Below are 21,172 nucleotides of genomic sequence, written 5' to 3'. Positions count from 1 at the left end.
TCTTCTTTCTGAGCTTTCCTTTTTAGGTGAGGGTATTTGGAAATTGTGATGAAATAATTTTCATATCATCTGAAGTCCACTGCTTTATTTTGTCTCTTTGGGTAGCTTTGGGCAGAGACTGTAAGAATAATTATGATTTTCTAGCCATGGACAGCAATCAAGTGCTCACACTGTTATATCAAAGGCTGCCAGCATTATTTGATATAGCTGATTAAAAAAGTTTTGCTAAGTCACCTGTGGCTTCTGGTTTGGATTTTGTTTTATAACTTCACTGTCACATTGCTCCTATGTCCTCATGCCTGTCTCTGATGCAGGTCCACAGAGGTGTCTGATTTTAATCTCTTTCTGCTCCACACACATTATCGTGTTATTCGGAGCATAATCTGATCTTAGCTGCTTGCCACTGGTATAGTGCTTATTGAGAATGTGGAGTGATTTTGTTATGTGCTGGAGGGGCAGCGTCTGTGGTTTTTAGCATTTGAGTGAAAAGACATTCCCTGAGACTTAGTTCATATAGCACCTTTAGGATACGTATGGGAAGGTATATTTGTCCCTATTGTTAACGAGATGAAGTCCCCATGAAGCTGAAGTTCTCAGTTGAAGACGGTTGGCAGAGTTCTTTATCTTTTCTCCGTCAGGTACTGCTGGAGGCCAGAAGGGTACTTACTTTTATCTGTACCGTGCAGAACAGTTAAATCTGCATCTGCACTTTATGGGTTTTGCTATAGTTATCCATCCTTCAATAAAATTATTCTTGACTCTTTAGAATGAATGCAAAGATATAGCTACTGAGAACTTTCAAATGAAAGATGTTAATTATGATAGCTGCTTCTTTGAAACTGGTTTCCTTCACTTTGAGTTTCTGGGTACAATTCAAAATATTGGTAATACCCTATAAACCCTGAATATTCATTTGATTCCTTGGTGTGGGGGAAACCTTTTTTTCTTTTAAAATTGCACCTTGTCAGCTCAGGTACTTTCACTGAAAATGCTCCAGTCTTGTGTTACTCAGGGTTGTGTTTCTGTTAGAATCTCAGTAACTTGGTTCTCTCTTAGGTTACCTGTGCCGGGCTGTTAAATGGTTTGTCAGTCTTTAAGCTATTGTCAAAGGCTCGTTTTTTTCCTAGGTTTTATCCATAAGTGTTCTGTGGTGGGGAGAAGATGACTGCAAATATAGTAGTTTGTTTGGTTGAAAAGTCCTCTGATGTTAAGATTAACTGTAAATGTAGTATGCAGCTCTTCGTTTAGGTAGAGCAGGGAATAAATACTGTCTATCTAGATTAAAGGAAAACCCCACACCCTTCTGTTACAACAGCTATAAAAGAGGAAAGGATAGCAGATTTCAGTGAGGTTTATATGTTCTTTAAGAACAGAGTAACATCTATCATTTGAGTTCATAAACTCATGAAGAGACTGAAAAAAGAAGTTAAACAACTGAATCCTGTTTGGGTTATGTACTTAATAGATGCCTATATATAATGTTCCATTTAAAATCCTTTAGTAAAAGCCTATAAGTGTTTATATTTTTAAGAATGCTAGCCAGAAAGATACTCTCTTTTTATCTTAACTACTGTTTTATTTCACTCTGAAACTAAACCTTAACAAAATAAAAAAAGAGGAAAAAAAATCTTAAATATTTACAAATAATGTACCCTCTTTTGAACAGGTGTGACACCACAGAAAAACTAAAAGCTCTATTGCCAAGACTGGAACAAGAGCTAAAGGATCCAACAAAGTTCAAAGATTTTTATCAGTTTACTTTTAACTTTGCTAAAAACCCCGGACAAAAAGGTCTAGGTAAGTAGAAAAAAATCGAGAAAATATCTACAGACAGTGAAGTTAATTCCAAATACTTCCAATAATACAGTTTTCTCATTGATGGTTGTATAGTAAATTAATTATTGATTTCTTTCACTGACTTCTCCTCTTTCCCATCTTCTTTCAATTAATCTCTTCTTTAATGTCCCCTTGGTACAGATAATTTAATGGGATTTTTTGCTAGTATTGACATTCTCTCTCCTCTTGTCAAAGCAAGTTCCTGCAGTTCTTAGAGACATGTCATATTTTGGTTTTTTTTTTAAAGACTGAGCTAGTGAGCTCCTTGTGTTTTCCATTTTGTTCAGAACAACTGAAACAAGGTGTCCATTTTGGCTTAAAAAGAGGGACAAAACTCTGGGCAAAAGTTATTGTTCTTCTAAGAATTTTTTGGCTTAGCTCACAATTTTTCTGTAAAGTTTAGGAAAAGAGTATTATGAACTTAGTTCAAAGCTAGTGAATAGAAATACGCATACAATTTATAAAGTTTTAAATTCTCAAACTTTATAAAGAATAATATTTGTTCCAATCCATTCCTTGCATTGCTGGAGTAAAATGGATATGTTATTTAAATTCCAATATTTTATTCTCTTCAGATCGAAAATATCTATAGTTTCTGAATAGGTGAAAAAAATTGTAAGGTGAAATGCGATATCCTTTCCAATTTATGTCTACTTTCAAAAGACACTCTTGTAGGAAGGAATTAAACTGTTTTGTGTGTAGAATAGCACTGTACCATCATCACTATTCTCTTTGTGCTGTGAGTGAGAGGAAGTGGGTGTGTTTTTAGCATAGCCACTTTAACTCTGTGTTTACTTGGCAAGCACGTTAATAAATACTTTTTCTCAAAAACTGTTGAAAGAGTAGTGAGATGGAGGAGCAGAATATTGATTTAGAGCTTCTCAACCAGAGGCGTCTGTTCCACATTCTTTCTTGGACATTACTTTGAATAATTTCTCTTGTCTTCCCTAGTGTCTTTTTTTTTTTTTTTTTCTTTTTTAAACTGGGGGCAACTTTAGCTGGTTTCCATTTTTCTTTATTTTGTGCAGCAATTTCATTTTACCTTATATGTGCCACTCTTTCATGGGTCACATGCCACCTTGCCAGACACAAAAATGAAATAGTCTTGTAGTGATTCTGTGAGGCTGGTTGGAATTCAGGTCCCTTAGCTAGTTGTTCATTTTCTTGCCTGTCTTCATTAAAAAGCCTAGTACTTTCAGATTGTGGAAAAGGTTAAGTCAGTTAGAGCTGAGTTGGAATTTATGGGATACCTAAAGAAATATTACAAATGGCTTCCTGTTTTAATTGGATCAGTTCCAACGTGAAACTCATGTACTTGGGAAATAGGTCTCAAAAGCTTTTTCACCTAAGCCTGTCCAAAGAGAGGAGGAGGGAAGGCAGCCCAACCTAGATCATGGAACTGAATGTACTGTTTGTTTGACATGAGGAGGAAAAAGGAAACTTAGTTATTTTCCATTATTTCTGTTTATTTCGTATGGAGGCCCTTTCATTTCTAAGTCTGTCTTCTCTGATGTGTAACAATGGTACTTTTTGACAATAAAACACCTAAGTGCCTTCTTGCACTAAGAGTTGAAGTATTAGTGAGAAAAAGTAAGAAGTGCAAAAACTGAAGTTAAGCTTAAACTGTAGGAACTGTTGATTGGAACTTGCTGATTTCAGTTTTCAGGAATTTTAATAATTCAGGTAATACTCTTTCTTAATTTCAAGTAGTGCTGAGTTCTTACATGGCAGTGTTTTGGTGACATTTTTTGTCAGACTTTTTCTGGATTTGCTAAGATGATTCTAGATATTAAATAAATATAAGCGGGTGCCACTGCTCTCATTTCAGTGGAGATACACCATATTTCTGTCTGATGTGAACTTGGATCACTATAGGTCAAGTAGAAAGAGAGTGCTGAGCAAGCGTATTGACTAATATGACATTTTTGAGTGATGGAGGTCAGTGATAGCTTATCCAAATAAAAATTAACACTGTATAAGTTTGGAGTTGGAATCTTTTCAGGGAATGCTGTTATAGTCAGTGGAGCAGAGAGATGGAGGAAAAAAATAAATTTGCAGGTTGGTGTTTACAACACACTGCTTCCTGCTGCGATTATTCTAAGAGTTTATGTTTGCTCTCTTTCAGCAAAAAAATGTCAGCAAGGAAAAAAAATCAGTCAATTATCTTACAAGAGTGTTGGTATGAGCTGAGAATTCCGGGTGCTTCAGCTGCATTTAATATAGGCTTAGGTGCTTTTTTATTTCACATCCTCTTCTCTGTATACACTATGTATTTTCTCCTAGAATGAGAAACTGTCCATCTTCCCTCCCTCTCTCCACAAATAATGTAGAGGTGTTTGGTATTTGTGTTCCGATGACTGTGTGCCCTATTGTCAAGGAGATGTGGGAATTTATCTCATCCACGTACAAAGTCTGTTTCTCTCTTACTAAGTTTGGAGCCTTGGCTCAGGATGCTTTTATGAATTCAGTCCGGATAGTGAAACAGAATGTATAATTAGATTTGTTACCAAATGAGCTGGTATAAGTCTCTGCCTAGCTCTGTCTAGGTCATCTTAAGGTGTTGACTTCCCCTTTTTCCCCACATGCACGTTCGATGACGTGCAGTGCTACCAAGTGTAGGATGCTGCTAAGCTACTGCCCTAGCTGCTTGCCTTAAAACACTCCTGGTGACACGCTCCCATGATAGCGCTTGCCTACTCATTCCCATACGTTCACATTTGAATTATGACTTGAAGACTAAGAAATCAGTAAGTTTATGTTAAGTAGGGATAAAAGTAAATGGTTTTAATTAATGAAGTGGAAATAATCAAAAGAATTTTTGCCTAACTTTCAATTACAAAATATTTTACTGTGATTTTTCTGGGGTTCAAAGTATCCAGTGCTGTAACACTTGGAGCTTAAATCACCAAGTCTGGTAGTTGTTGTTTAGGGGAGTGATCTGTAGGCTAAAAGAATATTGCTTGATTTGCAGGTATACACATGACCTAGGAATACACCCATTTGAAAACTAAGCAAATTTGACATAGTGCCAGTGACAAATGGGAAATTCTTAATCTTAGCAGATCGTTAATAAAAAAAAACTTTTTATAAAAGGAGACGTAATTAAAATGGTCCTTCTGTTGGATCCTTCAGGCTAAGTGCTAACGCATTTTTTTTTTTTTTTTAACAGAAATAACTCTTGAGAATAGAGCTCACCAGAAGAATCTCTGTGATAGGCAAATAAGACTCATTTATGCAATTATTTTTCATGTTTATTATCTTAACACATTGAAACGATAAGAAATTACTGAAATACCTCTAAGATGTCCAAACAACAATACTTTGATTATAAGTCATGTTCATTGCTCTATCAGTATTTTAATATGTTTCACATTACTTTTTTTTAATATATATTTCTGCTGTTTTAAGAATTGGTAAGCAGCAGTTATTACTTTATTTTTTTGCTCCATCTCCCCCGAAGAACATCAGGAAAGACAATGATTCATGGGTTCCTTTTTAATATACCAGGTGGTCTTTAAATTTAAAAGACAGAGAAACACTTTATAGTGTATTCCCCTGTGCCTGACAGGATCAACATCTACCAAAACCGTTCCTCACAGATGTTTTTCTAACCAAATGTTCAGCGGTTGCTAGCAACACATCCTAACTTGCCTTTTCAGTTTCAGCAGTTACCAGCAAGATTCCAGGTCTGATTGGCAGTGGTCCTCTGGCTGAAAAGTTTGGGAGCCACTGCCTTCCCATAGCATTATCTTACATTTCCAACGACAGGTCTTATACATCTATGTCCGTGCTTGCTCAAACCTATTGTTAGATATTTTGTTATTCTTTGTCTAGCGTATAACTTCAATTTCTGTTACTGAATTCTTCAGTACAATACTTACTTACCCATCCAGAGTAAATATGCAGGATACATCTTTTCTTGGAGTTGGTAACAACTTTTACATATCTGGCAACTATGTATGCATCTTCCCTTAGTCTCTGGGCTGAGTAAAACCGACTCTAGACTCAGTAACTAAGTACTGTAACTAAGTAACTAATTTACTTAAGTAAGTGGATTTTATCTTCCAGCTCTCGGATACTGGAATTGGGTCTTCCAACTCGCTTTTCCTTTGCAATCCAATTCATCTTTCTCTCTCTCATCTTGTAGTACCCAAACAAGCTGCATATCTTCCATGCACCTTAGATATTTTGCTCCTTGTTTTACATCCCATTATTAAGTTTGCTTGTGTTTATAACACTGGTCCTGTCTGCAGTTTGTGATCTGTTATTGGGTTTCTGCAGAGCTGCAATGCACCCAGTTAATTCTGATCTTGTATTTCTGCAGTCAATTATTCCCACTAGCTATACGACTTTGTACTTCTCTTTAATTAAATCTTTCTTATTTACTTCCAAGTGGTTTTCTATTTTCTCCAAATAATTTTAAATGCTAATCCTGTCCCCTACCATGCTGCACTTTTTCCAGGCTTTGTGTTAGTTGCAGATTTAATAAAAGTTTTCTTTGTTGTAGGAGGTGGGGGAGGTGTGTGTGTGCAGCTTTGGTTTTTATTTATTTTTAGAACAGTCTGTCTTCCATTGCTTTTTAATTTCATCTTGTATTACAGTTCCCCTCAAAACCAATGCAAGAAATTCTGCCTTTATGTAATTGGATGGGAAGAATCTTCTACAATAAATTAAGTTACGTCTACTCTGCCATTCCCCAAAATAGGCACAGAGTTCAGTACACCGATGCTCGTTCCTAGAAATAGGACTGCCTTTTATAGGAGTCTCTTTTCCAGAGTTCATGTGGTGATACTAGGGAATTCTTAGTTCTCTCTATATCTGCAGGACTTCTGTCTCTATAGTCTCATCCAGCTTGAATGTTTCCATTTACTGTTAGTAGCTTAATAGTGTCAAGAAGTATGCTTCTGTCTGGACACGTCCTGTTTAAGGAAGTAAAAGTAGTACCAGTTGCCCTCGGTGATAGCTCGCGTAAGTAGTGAGATGCAGGAGGAAAAAGCATATTGCAAAAGATCCACTATGATTTTCTTTAAGCAGAAAATGATGTTCTTGTAACATGATTAATGTTACTCAGGAACTAACTGTCAAGTGTCTTTCAAATACATCTGAATAGATTTTATTATTATCTAAGAAAAAAGTGGCTGCTTATAACCGTTAAGGCTATTGGTCTCTAAATGGTGGACAGAATTCAGGAAAATAAGATAGCAAGGTTTAAACCCAGCAGTGCCATCTCAATGGCTGCGTATTGGAGCTGGCAGGTATAATATTTAGGTGTATTAAACGTCATCTGAGTGGTTTGTATATATTTTGAGATAATATAAAAGGTGCGGTTTATTAAGATCTGGTTTGACGGGAGACATCTGCAAATAATTATGATGGATAACTGTGATTCTGTCTGTTTAATCTGCTCTCTCATATTCTTGCTGCTATATGTAGTACAATAAATCTTGAAATTTTGCATGGTGCAGATTTGGAGGGGTTTATCTCACCTTCTGCTCCCAAGTTTTACCTTTTTTTACTGCAGTCTCAGTGAAATTTTGCATCCTAGATCTTGGTTGATAAGTGTACTAAAGAATAGGATTATAGATTATTTTTTTTTTTTGTCATGTTGTATACAGAGCAGTTCAGGTTTCTGAGGACACTGTTCAAGTTCAAAACAAGGTCTTAGCTCCATCTTCCTCCGCCCCCTCTCTTTTTTTTTTTTTTTCTTTTTTTTGAACCTGATACTGTGAGTCTCTTAATGTCAACAAGACATGTTCAGGAGATTCCTTGTACTCAGCAGTTTACTACAGTTTGTTTCAGCACTGTGGAGGAACTTAATGCATTCTTTCATGGTCTTCAACTTTCAACATGGAAACAAAAAGCAGATTTGGTCCTTCGTCACTCCTTTGTGGTCCCTTCGCCTGCTAGCTGGCTCAAAAGGTTGTGCTTCCTTTTCTCTGCCAGTTTCCTGGGATCAAGCAAGAGATGATACATGAGGAGGGCATTCAGACTTGAATCAAACATTACCGCAAGACCAGAAGAATGACTATCTTTGAATCCGGTATGTGGACTTCAAGGAGGTTGCATCTTCTATGAGCAGATGAGTATAATGTGCTCTTTTTAATTGAAGCAACATCAACTTTGGCTTTCATCACAGCAGTATCTCAAGATTCTTTGAAGAGACACTTAGACATTAGGGAAGGATTTATTTTTTTTTTTCCTTCCCTCCCCCTGCCCTAACTAGTTATTGAGACTTCCTCCACTTTCGATGAAGAATTAGGTTGATCCATTTGTAGAGTGTTTGCAGGAGTGAGTGGATAGAAGAAGTTGAGGGAGTTCAATAAATGAATTTCATGTTTAATTTGGAAGAGGTCTGTGAATGCTGTATTTTAGGTGTTTCGGTGGCCTTGGTCTGTGTGTATGGTCCTTGCTTTATTTTTGTTCACGTTTCTTTCTGAAAGTGCCAGCAATTTTAGAGAAGCTTGGTATAAAACAGGGTGCTCTGATCAAAAAAGGCCAATAGTAGCAGCAAAACTTTTTTTTGTGTGGCGTAACTGCCAGTTCTAGTAATGCCTCATTGATTCTTTTACTCATGTTTGGCTCTTGTTTGGGAAATGTATATCCAGTCAACTTTAAGTCATCTGTTGTAGTTAATCTGAATTGTACATGGAGAGATTTGCAGAGATGGAAGGATTTTGAAACTGGCTACAATCAAGTTCATTAGGCTGCACTCAAACTGACATTTAGATAGCCATCTTCTTGTAAGCCTAGCTCACATTCAGAAGCAGTTTATCTGCTTTTGTGCAATTAATGCTCAAGATAATAAACATGAAAGGTTCTGCATGGAATCAGCCTGCTTCCGCGTGGCAGATGCTGAGGCAGAATTAATAAGCACGGTTAGACCCTGCCCAGTTCCTGCAGAGCTCTTCTGGAATCCACACGCTGTGCTTCACCTCTCTTCCCTGCCCACCGCAGGGACTTAGCTCTGACACGGTGCCTTAACCGTCCCCCAGCGAGAGCACTGGGCAGCTCTTTGCTTGCAGCTTTGCAGGGCTGAACAGATCCAACTCGGCTGGATCCTGAGTTTAGCCACTTCCCGTATTTATATCACACCCCTTATCTGTTTTTCCCCTTCTTTCTTCCTTCTGTGGGGAGCTCCTAATTACAGATAAGGGCTATTTTGCTTCAAACTTCTGGCAATTTGATGAAGGGTTTTTAGGTTGAATCCTGATGTTTTTTTCCTAATTACAGATAAGGGCTATTTTGCTTTAAACTTTTGGCAATTTGATGAAGCGTTTTTAGGTTGAATCCTGATGGTTTTCTCTTGTTATTTTGCTAGGTGGATTTTGTTTCTTTGTAGAAGAAGAAACCGTTCTGATTAGGAAGAAACTAAGTCTTGTTATTTTGCTAGGTGGATTTTGTTTGTTTGTAGAAGAAGAAACCATTCTGATTAGGAAGAAACTAATTCTTGTGTCCATGTTCTTAGTAATTTGGAGGCCAAAGAAGACTCTTAAAATCATTCAGAGATGAGAAAACAAGGAATCGAGTAACTCACTGAATCTTGCAAGTATTCATTTGATGTTTGTTGGTCAGGTAGTGTGATGGTCCAGTTGTTGAGAGAGGTTGACACCAGTTTCCGCTGTTCCCACTTCTGCACCAGTTTTGGCACGGTGTCCAGGAATTTTGTTGAAACAAAATAATTTTGTGCAATGTAGTTTTTGTTTTAGCTTTACAGATGTATGATACTTCCCTGTGATCACAGTGAGAAAACAAGAGGAAAGAGATCAAAGAGTATCAACCAAATGATACTTCAGAGCAAATTAGATGACTATGAAGAGAACATCTGAAGTTCAGTCTCTTACAGAGGCTACGTGTATTTTTACAAGGCAATTGAATGATAAAGTAGATTTCTGTGTCTTGCACCTGTCCAGATTAATTTTTTGTGCGGTATTGGGAACAGGAGAGTTTGGCTACTCTTTTGTTTTCAAAGCTATAGAGTAAGTTGTGGTTAAAGCTTTGGGGAGAGAAAGCCTCAAACAAAGGTGCTCTTGGCTCTGCAATTTTCATTTGCCAAACTTTTTTTTTTTCCCATCCTTTCATTTGCCAAACTTTTTTTTTTCCCATCCTTAATAACTGTTCTACTAAAAGCAATTTCTTCCTCTTACAAGCTTTGTTACGTTTTTTACTAATTTGTTGGTTTGTGCCTGTAGATGGACTGAGTAAGGCTGATGCATCCTGTTAATTTGGAAAAAAAAAATGTTGCCCATGTAGTTTGAGAGAGTACTCGTTGAATAAACCTCATTGGTTTTGTGCCTGTAGATGGACTGAGTAAGGCTGATGCATCCTGTTAATTTGGAAAAAAAAAATGTTGCCCATGTAGTTTGAGAGTACTCATTGAATAAAACTCATTGGTGAGCCCTGATGCTTATAGCAAGCTGCCCAAAGTTTCTCATAGAGATGACATATAAAGTAGCGATGCTTTACAATATTAAGAAGACTAAACATCAATAAAGGAAGAAAAAGGCAATACTAGCACAATCAGTTAATCTCAAAAGATGAAATTAAAATAAATTCTTTGTTTCCAAGCTCTAAAACATGATAGACTCTACCATCATAATGTACAGAACCTAGTTGATATGCTAACTAGGGATTATGAGGGCAACAGTGGCTAATATTAAAGTATTCTTACAAATAAGGTAAAGATTTTAAAATTTAATTAGGAGGCCAATGTAATGCCTTTAGCCTTTTTTTTCTTTTAAGTTATATCAGTAATTTAGGTGAATTAGTTTTAATATTCTGACAGCTTCCAGCACGACTGCATGCACAGCTCTTGTAGGTAGGGCGGTCGGAGAGCTGGGAAGCTCTCTTTGGCAGAGGATGACGAGCGAGTGCTGCAGTCCCAGGGTGCTGCTTTGGCACAGCAGGACTAAATGAACTTCATTTCATGTTCCTCATAAATCCTGCTCTCCAGCCAATTCCTCGCTATCTGTTGATTTATCTTTGTTTTCTTACTTCCTTGATTACTTGTTTGCAATGACTTCATTGCCCTTGTCCAGAATCATAGCAAAGGGATGAGGAACTTAATTTGATTTTTTTTTTTAATTCATGCAAAAATCTAATAATGATTTTTATTTTTTTTTTGTTAACAAGATAAGCATTTGATCAAATCTTGAAAGTACACACAGGCTGTCTAACTGATAATATGTTTCTCCTTCTGCATTAATTGTGCTAATTTGTTATCACTTCAAGCTTTCTGTTCAATCAGGGTAGAAGAGGCTGAGGTTTTTTTAAAAACAATTTTAGAATGAGGCTTTAATGTTTCAGAATAGATCATACTGCATGCAAAATGCTTTACTTCTGACTTTGAAAAGCTGATTATTCAAATAATTCAGAAGTGTAAAGTCCTTTTAAAACATACTAAACCATGTTTACTGTAATTATTACTTAGCAAAATAATGTTTAAAATAATTAAAACATTATTTTACTAACCTTTTCCTCCTTCTAGAACTAGTTTTACTTAGATATTCTGTATATTTTTAAAATTTTTTAGTAATTTTAGTTTTAATGTTTTTGTAATTGTAATCGGTATCACTTTTAGGTGACTCAGTTCTTAGGGTTTTACTACAGAAAGCTTTATAGATGCTGTATGTAGCCACAACTAGACTAGATATCCAGAAAGCTGAATATCTGGATATTGAAGCTTTGTTTCAGTGTATGCAAAACCTTTGGACTGTAAAGCCATTATACTGAAGGGGCTACATGACATACAACACTCGCTAGGTATTGGTACTGAAAATATTTTGGGGTGAAGGGAAAGCTCAAACCATTGTGTAATGTACAGTATATGATGTGGTATTTTTATGATGTTCTTTAAACGTTAACCGTTTAGCAGTTTTATGTTTTGGGTATGAACATGGATGTTTCAAGGAAGTCTCTTCTAAGCTGGTCCTTGCTTAGGTGTTAATTTCCAGACGTTCATGCATCTGTCTTTTCCTTTCCATTTATAAGACTTGCGTTATTAGTCTGTAATGTGGGAAGCATATTTTATGGTACAAAACTGGCATATGTTTATAATTGTAGTTTGATTTTATTTGTAATGATGCCTTCATGTCTATGCCTCATTGAAATAGGTATTCCTTAGACTGCCCAAGAAATCAGTGCCTTACAGAAGCATCTTCCTGTGGGGATGCAGAACTCCAACAGCATAAGACCTTTTTTTTTTTTCTTTTCTTAATATCTTTTAGTGCTACACTAATTGTAGCAGATACAACTCCACAGCATTACTGATTATTGATACTACTGTCAGCATCCTAATGTAGAACTGGAACCCTGTGTAACTCTGTTTTCCCTTTAAAGCAGAAAAATCCTCTTTTCTGTCCTCCAGTGCTAAATTTTTCAACCCAGGTAGGGAATTGTCTTCAAACAGAAGTGTAACCGTATCCCCTGAGAAAGCAGCACACCTGAAGGCCTGGTTTTCTCAAGTACTTTGATATTGCATAAACTGGCAGCAGCACCAAAAGTGATAGTCCCATCTCGTCCTTTTGTTCAAATATCTCTTGTGTTAGTTCATGGGTTTGTGTGATTACGATAAACCAGATGAGGAAGATTTGCTTTTTTTGGTGTTTTCCCCTTGAGCTAATTTTAACCGAGGTCAGGACTTCCCTCCCTGTGCTTAATGCGGAGAGCAGCTCCGGCGTGGACCGTTCTCAGCCACTACAAAGTGGCATCCTCAGCAGCATGTGCTTCTGTTGTACGTTACAGCAAATAATTCCTGTATCTTTGTGCAGGAGAATCCATTTGCAGACACGTGTAATGTATCCCTCAAGTATCAACTTCATTAAGATAGTATTTCACATGCATTGTGTTAAATACAATTTTGCAATAATCAAGTTCACCTTCACATAATACTAAATTTGACACGTACCCAAATAAACCAAGGAAGTGTGGCCTCTTCTTTCCCTTTTAACGTTTTTGTGGCACCTTTGTTTCCTTGCCTGTACCATCGTCTTTTTTCCAAGGAATATTTCCGTCAGAAGTATAAAAACTCTTCTGCTATTAAAGTGGTTTTTCCTTCAAACTGCATTTTGCTTAATGTTGTCACGTGATGGATTTGCAAGATTGGCTTGGAAAGGTTGAATCTTCATAAAGAAGCCTGAGTGAATGGGATGGAAGCTAGTCACTTCACAGTGAAGTTTAGAAACCCTTAAGATTATTCATGTTTCTCCCTTCCCATTTCTTTGCTTTTCATTTGGGATAACAGATATGAATAATTAATCTGCATATCTAAACATCAAGTAAATCCTATTAACTATTCTCTTCTACTTCTTTTCTGTGAAAAGAGAGCATGGTGGCAAAGATAGGAAGGACTGAAAGTAGTTTATTAGGTCATAAATGACGTTCTGTACTGAAAAGCGCTCTGATTATAGTAGAACAAGCACCGGTGGCACTGTCTCTGTATAGCTCGGTACAGGCATATTGCATTTCTTTGCATCTTAATTATTGCACTTTGTCTGGGCCCCAGCTGTCCGTGATACAGACTCTAGGGAGCTGGCGACGATAAAATCTGGAACATCTCTTTTCACAAACTTGATTTCAGGTGACAGTGTCCTTTGGCTTGTAATGTGATAGGTGCAATTGCAAATACCATGCTCCTCTCTTGTAGGTGGAGGTCAAGCTTCCGTCCTATCTACTACACCGGTACTTCCTATTAAGTTTTGTATTTTGTTTATACTTACTTTAGACTGAAAGCACAAACTGAAATCTTTTTGTGGTTTAAGAAAGGCTATGCTTTATTTTGTGGTTGCACAGCAGTATGCATACGTTTAGTGCTGTTACCCGTGGGACCGAGCACAGAAGAAGCCATTAGGTATTGTGAGCTGCTGAGAACGAAAAGGGCTTCAGGAAAACATCCTTTCTGCCCTTATGCGGCATCTCACATCGCTCCTGCTTTTCCCCGTGAATGGGTGGCAGTGCTGCGTCCTCCGTCGGCGTGCGTGAGCTGAGCTCTGCGCTCAGCTCATGGTGCAGAATAAGGGCTGCTTTCTTGGACTTACGTTTTCAGTATTGGTGTAGGTGTTTGTCTGTTGAATGTTTCCATAAGAAGAGAATTATTACTGCAAGGGGTGCTGTAGAATTATCATGCCCCAAACAAATCTTTTTTTATCCCCTGGTGTCCTTAAATTCCCTTTAAAGTCAAGTGTATCTAAAATGTGATAAATTAACGGGAATTGGCACCTGCAGTCTTAAATGTTTGGGTTTCTATCAATATTTGCTGTCTTTGTGTGTATATGTCTTTTATTTATTTATTTTGTGGACAGAGTTATTGATAACCATTTCTTTCTGTTCCTGTAGACTGAAAGTAGCTTTAATCTGGCACTGCTGGGTGGTGACAAAAATATTTTAATCTTTGAGTGCGATGTTCAATATGCAATTTATACCATTACCACTTGTCTTCTGCTTTTTGGGTGAGAGTAGAAACCAGTTCCTTATAATTTTTGTAGTGATTTTAAAAGAACGTTGTTAATTTGTATCATAATATACTGGATGTAGCATTAATTGTTTAACCATAAGAGTTTTATTGTATATAAAGTGCTGTAATATTTACATGTTGCTTTGTCTCTTGCAGATCTAGAAATGGCAATTGCGTATTGGAATTTAGTGTTGTCAGGAAGGTTTAAATTTTTAGATCTTTGGAATACATTTTTGTTGGTAAGTACGTACCGTATTCCTTCCTGACTATCTTAGTCCGCAGTAGTCTGTGCTTACAATAAAGAAAAAGACAGGATGATTGAAGACTTCCTTCAAAACTTCTTCCTTTATGAATACTCATGTGACATAGTCTTAAATCGAGCCAAATTAAATCTTCTCAATATAATTTCCTAATTGAGAAGAATGCAAAAAGATGTAGCAAAGCAATAGAGCGTTCTGCTTGCTTGATCCTGTATCCTCCTACTTATGAAAGTTTCTGCATGAAAGGAAGCCATGATTGTAGATTGAATCTATGGTCTCTTTATTCTCAAGACAGCTGTGATTGTTGTCAGCCATGTATTATACCATGCCCTGCCTTTTGTGGTACTAGTGCATAAACTCAGTCTTTTTAAAATGTCAGTTCTGTTATGACTGACTTAACCTGAGAGACTTTTCTTTTTAAGCAAAAGTTCTTGCCTGAGTAATTATTTTGACTCACTTTTTTAGATAGTAGCTGTGCACTGATCTTGACAGTTTTCTGTTACCAGTGCAATTCTGTAGGCAGTGTAATAAAAATGCATAAATTAAACTTTAGAAATTACAACATATTCTTACTAAAGATCTGATTCATTCATCCATGTTTCTACATTTGCATTTCTATATAGTTGCAAAAAAGATTTCTTTATATAATGTTACATAATGTACAATTTATCTTTATTTTTTTTCCAATTTATCTTTTTATCTGTAGTCTAGGAGAATTAAGAAGTCTTTCTGCATTTTGTCCCATAATCACCAGTGCTTAATATGGGAAGTGTGTACTTTTTTGCAGTATTTGCTAAAGTTTTTTTCTAGATTTTTGGGCAGTATATTTAGTTTATTCACTGAATAATGTACCGGTTTCATCAAGAGAACTTGTGAAAACATTTCACATTTTAACTGCCTTAATACACTTAACACATCCAAATTCAGATCTGTAGATGTAACCAAAGCAAAGTCTTAACATTTTTTTCCCACTTGGCTATGTGATCAAGTTTGTTACCACAGACAGTTCTGCAGATCTCTACTTCAAGCAATAATCTAGATAAGGTGGTATAAAGTGTCTGTCTGTGCTACAAGTATTTAACCTGAGTGTTTACTTTGGAAAAAATGATTAGATTAAAAAAATTCAACCTAAGAAAGAGGCAAGTTAGGAGGGGCGGGTTGTTTGTTTGTCTTTTGTTTCTTTTAAGGAACCTTTTCCAGAAGGTATGTTTGCTTGTCACATTTTTTTGCAGTCAAGAATACGACCTTTGGCTTGAGTGAGAGGACACATTAGCTGTTGTGTTGGACGTCAACCTCATTTTGATCAGATTCCAGATTTTTGAAATGCAGTTTGTTCTTCTCAGTACTTCAGAGTATTACTGCTTAAAAAAAAAAAAAAAAGGCAAACAAAGAAACCCACTCCACAACACAAAACCGAAACCACAAACACAAAAACCTGCCAACCCTTCACTGAGCAAGTCTTTTTGTGCAGTTGCAACTTTTTACTGCAAACCAGAACTAGGTGTTGAAATTTAATTCCCTATTACTCAGTGCTATCTTCAGTAATATAGCAATATCAACAGATGAAGGGGGATGTGAACGGTCTGACTTCATCCTGCAGCTCACAACTGCTTAGTAGTTGTGTGTCCCCACGTACTCTCTCTTCGTGGGAGTGCTGACTTTAAGAGCTGAGAGAACACTGAGTAGGACTGAGGATTTTGGGAACGCTGCTCAAACCGGGCAGGGTGGCAACTGGTACTTGGGAATGGGGTGATGCAGAGAGAGTGTATCTGAAATGAGAGAAGGAGGTGGTAGTGGAGAATAGGAGAGACTGGGAAAAAAGGAAAAGGAGACTGGGCAGAAGTGGGGCAAATGCAGGTAGTGCGTTATGGTGGAGGAGAGAACGGCTGAAGAGAGGCTGAGACGGTGGATCTGGAAGGCAGTCTGGGAGTATGTGAGAAGAGTGTAGGTACAACCACAACCAACAAGTCAAAAGAGAGGCTGGGTAAGCATAAATAAAAAGGAGTAAGGAAAAAAGACCTGAAGTTGAAATGGCAGAACGCTAGCCCATGGCTGCAGTTTCAGAACCTGGAATGGGTGCCATTAAGTAGAACTATAAAGTGCATTTGATGTATTCTTTTCCATAATAAGTTAGGAACACATACCCTAAAAGCAGAGCAGAAGAAACAAAACAACTGTCAAAGACTTCTTACACTTTTTTGCCTTCTTGAGATGCAATTTATTTTGTAGCTTTCTTTGGAAGGTCTGAACTTTATTTAAAAAAAAAAAAGATAAGAAGAAATACTTGTAAAATGTGCATTTCTATATATGTCAATATAAAATACTACTGTAGAATTTTTAAATGGCTTGGATTAACAGTACCATTTTTCCTCCGTTATAGGAACATCATAAAAGATCAATTCCAAAAGATACTTGGAATCTTTTGTTAGACTTTGGAAATATGATTGCAGATGATATGTCCAACTATGATGAAGAAGGTAAACAGTAGTTGAATATCTTCAAAAATTGGTACAGCATAATTAAAATATTGCTATAAACGAACAACAGAACATGCTGCTACCTTCTGTCTTAGTTTGTTTACCCGTAGAAGTTTAGCTGCAAATATAGTGTCATACTTGTTGCTGAAACAGTGATGATAAGAAGGTTAACTAGTTTGCTGTAATATGTAAATAGAAGTAGAGATACTGTCATGCCATGATATAGTACATGCTATTTGAACCTGTTATCCTACAAGAGTCTCAGTGAAACTGCATTTTTTTGTACAAAAGTGCTGCTAACTGCAATGAAATACATCATTTTTCTACTTACGAGAACGTCTGTATGGGCATTTTTTTTTACTAACCTAAAAACAATCTAATCCTGCAAATCCTGTTTTGGAATGACTGTGTACAGAAATAATTCTGAGGTTATGAATGGCTCTAATAGGAATGCCATGGTTTTGCTATCAACTGATGTTTATGAACTTTGTAGTGTGGATTTGTATACGTTAAATATATTTTGTTTGTACTAAGAACTATTGCTGGAAGAAGAGATTCAAATGTTTAATTTATTAGTTAGGTTCTTTTTTTGGGTGTTTATTACATCATGCATGTTAAAGCTAGACTAGACCAGAAATGTCAAAGTGAGCTTCTGATCCTTTGCATTTAGAGACTACACCAATTTATTGCTCATAATGACGAGTTAATTTCTGAATTGCTTGACTTCTCTTTAGGAGCATGGCCTGTTCTTATAGATGATTTTGTGGAATATGCACGACCAGTAGTCACAGGAGGAAAACGTAAAACTTCCTAACACCAGACCTGTCAATATGGACTAAACGTGCGCTCTGAACTGTGTTAGGTAATGAAGACTTGTTGACTGATAGCTCTGCACATTGTTGCTGGTTTCAGTGGCCGTGGTGAGTTTCTGCAGGCAAAACTGAAATTCTGCCTTTCTGCCTAAAGAAAATGATGGCTGACTTGTGGACACTTCAAGAACAAACTCGGAAGATGGTCCAGGCTGTTTGTAGGCTATTGGCTTCAATTATTGTACTGGTTGTATCATATAGGATGTAGATTTTGCATGATTTTATACTTTGGAGAAGTTTAACTAGAGGCCATTTTATTAAAGTTTTGACAGCACAGCATGCCATTCAGCTCATGATGCAAAGTGAACACCAGCAGTTACATAAATAAAACTGTATTATATTGTACCTATACTAAAAGCAGTATTTGTGGTATATAAATTAAATCCCTAAATAAAACTTATGCAGTATGTTGTATTTTTATAAAAGTTAGTTCCGTGGATCTGTCCTAATATAGAACTGTAACAAAACAAAAAAACACTTATGCTTTTTTAACTTGTTGCCAAAATTTTAAATTTGTATTTCTAAGTCCTGGATGTATAGATTGATGATATCCAGCCTTTTGGTTTCTCCCAGTGAGATTAACTTCCTCATTATTCTTCTTGAAGTGCTTGGACATATGACAGTAGCATCGCCGAGGAAGGGCTGCTGCTTTATGCTATCTTGCAACTCCAGCTTTTTTTATTAGTCATTTTAAAGTAGACATTAAACAACCAAAGACGCTTTTATAATTCATGTTTAATGATCATAATTCAGTTAGTCTTCAATTGTGTGTTCTATTGATTTTAAATAATGAACTGGTGGAATATAACTTTTATTTGTAGCCTGAAACATATTGCAAATTCTAGCTAAATGCAACATAGTTATAAATACAATTCCTGGCACTTCTCGCAGAAAATAATGAATAAGCCCAAAGACTTAACCAGTTGACTTCCACTTTTGAGAAATAGTTAGGGGTAAGGAGATTTTGTATCAATGATGATAAGCATTCGTGCCTCTGAATGTATTGTGCATTCAATTTTATTTATTTAAGGGGGGAAAAAAAAAAGGGTAAATTAACGCAGCATCATTGATCTCAAAGCTAGTGGAATCGGACCAGTTTTCATCAAATCTGAATTTGGTCAGTCATTCGTTTCTCCCCCTTCACCAGCCATCGATTACAAAGTGTACAGAAGTCAGCCTCCTCCTTCTCAATTATGTCTTCCAGTGCCTAAGCACAAAAAAGTTTTACCAGGAACTATTCAACGCCTCTTCACAGAGGGCTCTTTTAAATGCTACCTCATCAGAAAGTTTGTCATAGCCACTGTAAAAGTTGGTTAAAACAAAGAGTTGCTAAAGAGTATGTACAGCTATGATCAATATATTTTCTGTAATCAGAGTTGAATAGAGGCAAGGATTTTGGAGAAAATAGCGCATTAAGCTATATAATTTATACCTGTTTGGATCACATCAGATCATTTAAGTATTGCATGGCAGCATACTATTTTATTTTGTAGTTGCGAGAGTATAAAAGCTTACAGTATTCTCCTAAACTCTAATATTTAGAGTTTCATATAAGCAGTCAGCTTTCATTTATGTCAGCGCAGCCTACAAGAACCAACGTGCGTGCTGCGTACGGAGAGATTTCCTCGGTTCTGCTTGAGAGAACTTTGGTTGTGGATGAGGTTTAAAAAGCAGGATTAGGACAAATGTGAACAAGTTAGCAAACGTTCTGTTAATAAGAATGTAGCAGTCAAGTTACAAATGCCCCACGAGTGATTTATGAGTGTAGTCCTTTCACCCTACGCGGTTTGTCAGCGTTGGCCCTTGCGTGGCAGCCACTAGATGTCAGATAAGCCAAATGATTACTTTCTGACTACATTTTTTTTCGAAAGGCATTTGTGTACGTAGGTCCAGGTACTCTACAGAAGTCAACGGAGATTTAAAACCAGTGCTATGCTCTTTTCAATGCATTTGATTTACCTCCTCTTCCTTCCCAAGAGCCATTTCTATATCTGTCCTGTAGGTTTTGGAGAATGTATGACATCTCATAACATCAAGTGCATTTGTCCAGCCAAAAGCGGTGGAACGCTTGTTATTCACACAATTGCCACTTAAAATATATAGCTATAACTGACCAGAAGTAGTGTAATCCATCGGTATGTGATGTAACTGGATAGTTTCAAAGCACTAGAGCTTGTGAAGCACTTGATCGTGCTGAGAACTCCTTCAAGTCAGCCTGATGAACCTCCTACCTTTTAAAATAAATAGAGCGTAAAAAATGCGTGTGGGTTGAGGTTTTTTGCCTTGTTAATCTGAGGAAGACGGAAGGTGCTCAGCACAGTGTTCAGTTTCTGTACATACACCCTTATTCACTCACTCTTAAGCCTCATTCCTGTGAGGATTCTTCATGGAAAACACCTTCCAACAGAAGAGGGCTGGGCAAAATACTCCCAGACAGGAGCTGCTCCTTATCAGCCAGCTTCCTAGGCGTAGTATGCTTCTCCTTCTGTTCTTCCTAGTCTTCTACCCATTTGAAACCACGTATGCGTTTTAAATTCCCATAAATAATAACATGGAATAACACCTTCACACTTGAACAGTCATAAAAATAAATGTAAATGAACGGCTCTCAAATTATGAGTTCCTTATGCATTTTAATAGTTTGCTGCTGCCCACAGTTCCACTCTCCAGGGCACTCGGACTCGACCTGCGGGTGAACGGGTACAGCGCTAACACCCAGGCTGGTCAACGTCTCGTCATAAATGGTACAGATGTCTCCAAGTTCTTCAGTGCATACAGAATTAGTTCCTAGATAGGCTGTACGTCTTTTTAAACTTGGTGCCAAGTTGTTTGGTTTTACATCCTAGAGTGTTTGAAACTGAGCCATAGGATTTGTACTTGCTGGTTCTAAATTTAAATGTAATCTATCATGTATGTCATGCCAAGGAGAGCAAACCTGCAGGCATCTGCTCATTCGAGGCACCTGCGAGACGTGCTGCGGAGTAAGCTGTACGTGTGTAAATTTTGTGGCAATGGAAAAAGGAATAAATGGACTGTCAACGTAAAGGATCGAAGTCAGTCATGTGAGATGTCTGTATGGTTTTTGTCAGCTTTCTGCTTTGGAAGCCTTGCAAAGGCCGATGGGTTTTTTTGTTTTCTGGTTAATTTATGAGAGTCTCGCATTATTATTCCATCAGTCAGAAGCGGGCAAGGATGTAACTCGTTACTTTTTGAGCAGTTGTAATCAATGTCTGGTTTTGCTCATCTGTGCCACCTTTAAGCTCTGAGGAAGCTCGCTGTGTT

The 21,172-nt window shown here is 37.1% G+C and overlaps 1 protein-coding gene across 2 annotated transcripts; it reads left to right on the top strand.

The window, feature by feature from the left end:
* The first annotated feature begins 1,666 nt into the window (after positions 1-1,666).
* On the top strand, positions 1,667-18,288 carry DCUN1D2 (DCN1, defective in cullin neddylation 1, domain containing 2). Of its 2 annotated transcripts, XM_009696753.1 has the most exons (5): positions 1,667-1,797; positions 7,780-7,876; positions 14,441-14,523; positions 16,925-17,021; positions 17,756-18,288. In XM_009696753.1, exons 2-5 carry the CDS (start codon positions 7,858-7,860, stop codon positions 17,833-17,835), a joined length of 279 nt encoding a protein of 92 aa, XP_009695055.1. In that variant the 5' UTR covers positions 1,667-1,797; positions 7,780-7,857; the 3' UTR covers positions 17,836-18,288. The 2 variants fall into 2 exon arrangements, with proteins under 2 accessions (XP_009695055.1, XP_009695056.1); XM_009696754.1 differs by lacking the exons at positions 1,667-1,797; positions 7,780-7,876 and adding an exon at positions 9,301-9,378.
* The last annotated feature ends 2,884 nt before the right edge of the window (positions 18,289-21,172 follow it).

This window comes from Cariama cristata, unplaced genomic scaffold (assembly GCF_000690535.1).
Source record: "Cariama cristata isolate BGI_N322 unplaced genomic scaffold, ASM69053v1 scaffold873, whole genome shotgun sequence".
NCBI classification, from domain to species: Eukaryota; Metazoa; Chordata; class Aves; order Cariamiformes; family Cariamidae; genus Cariama; species Cariama cristata.
The sequence above is the reverse complement of the archived record's forward strand: the minus strand, read 5'-3'. Positions and strand labels throughout refer to the sequence as shown.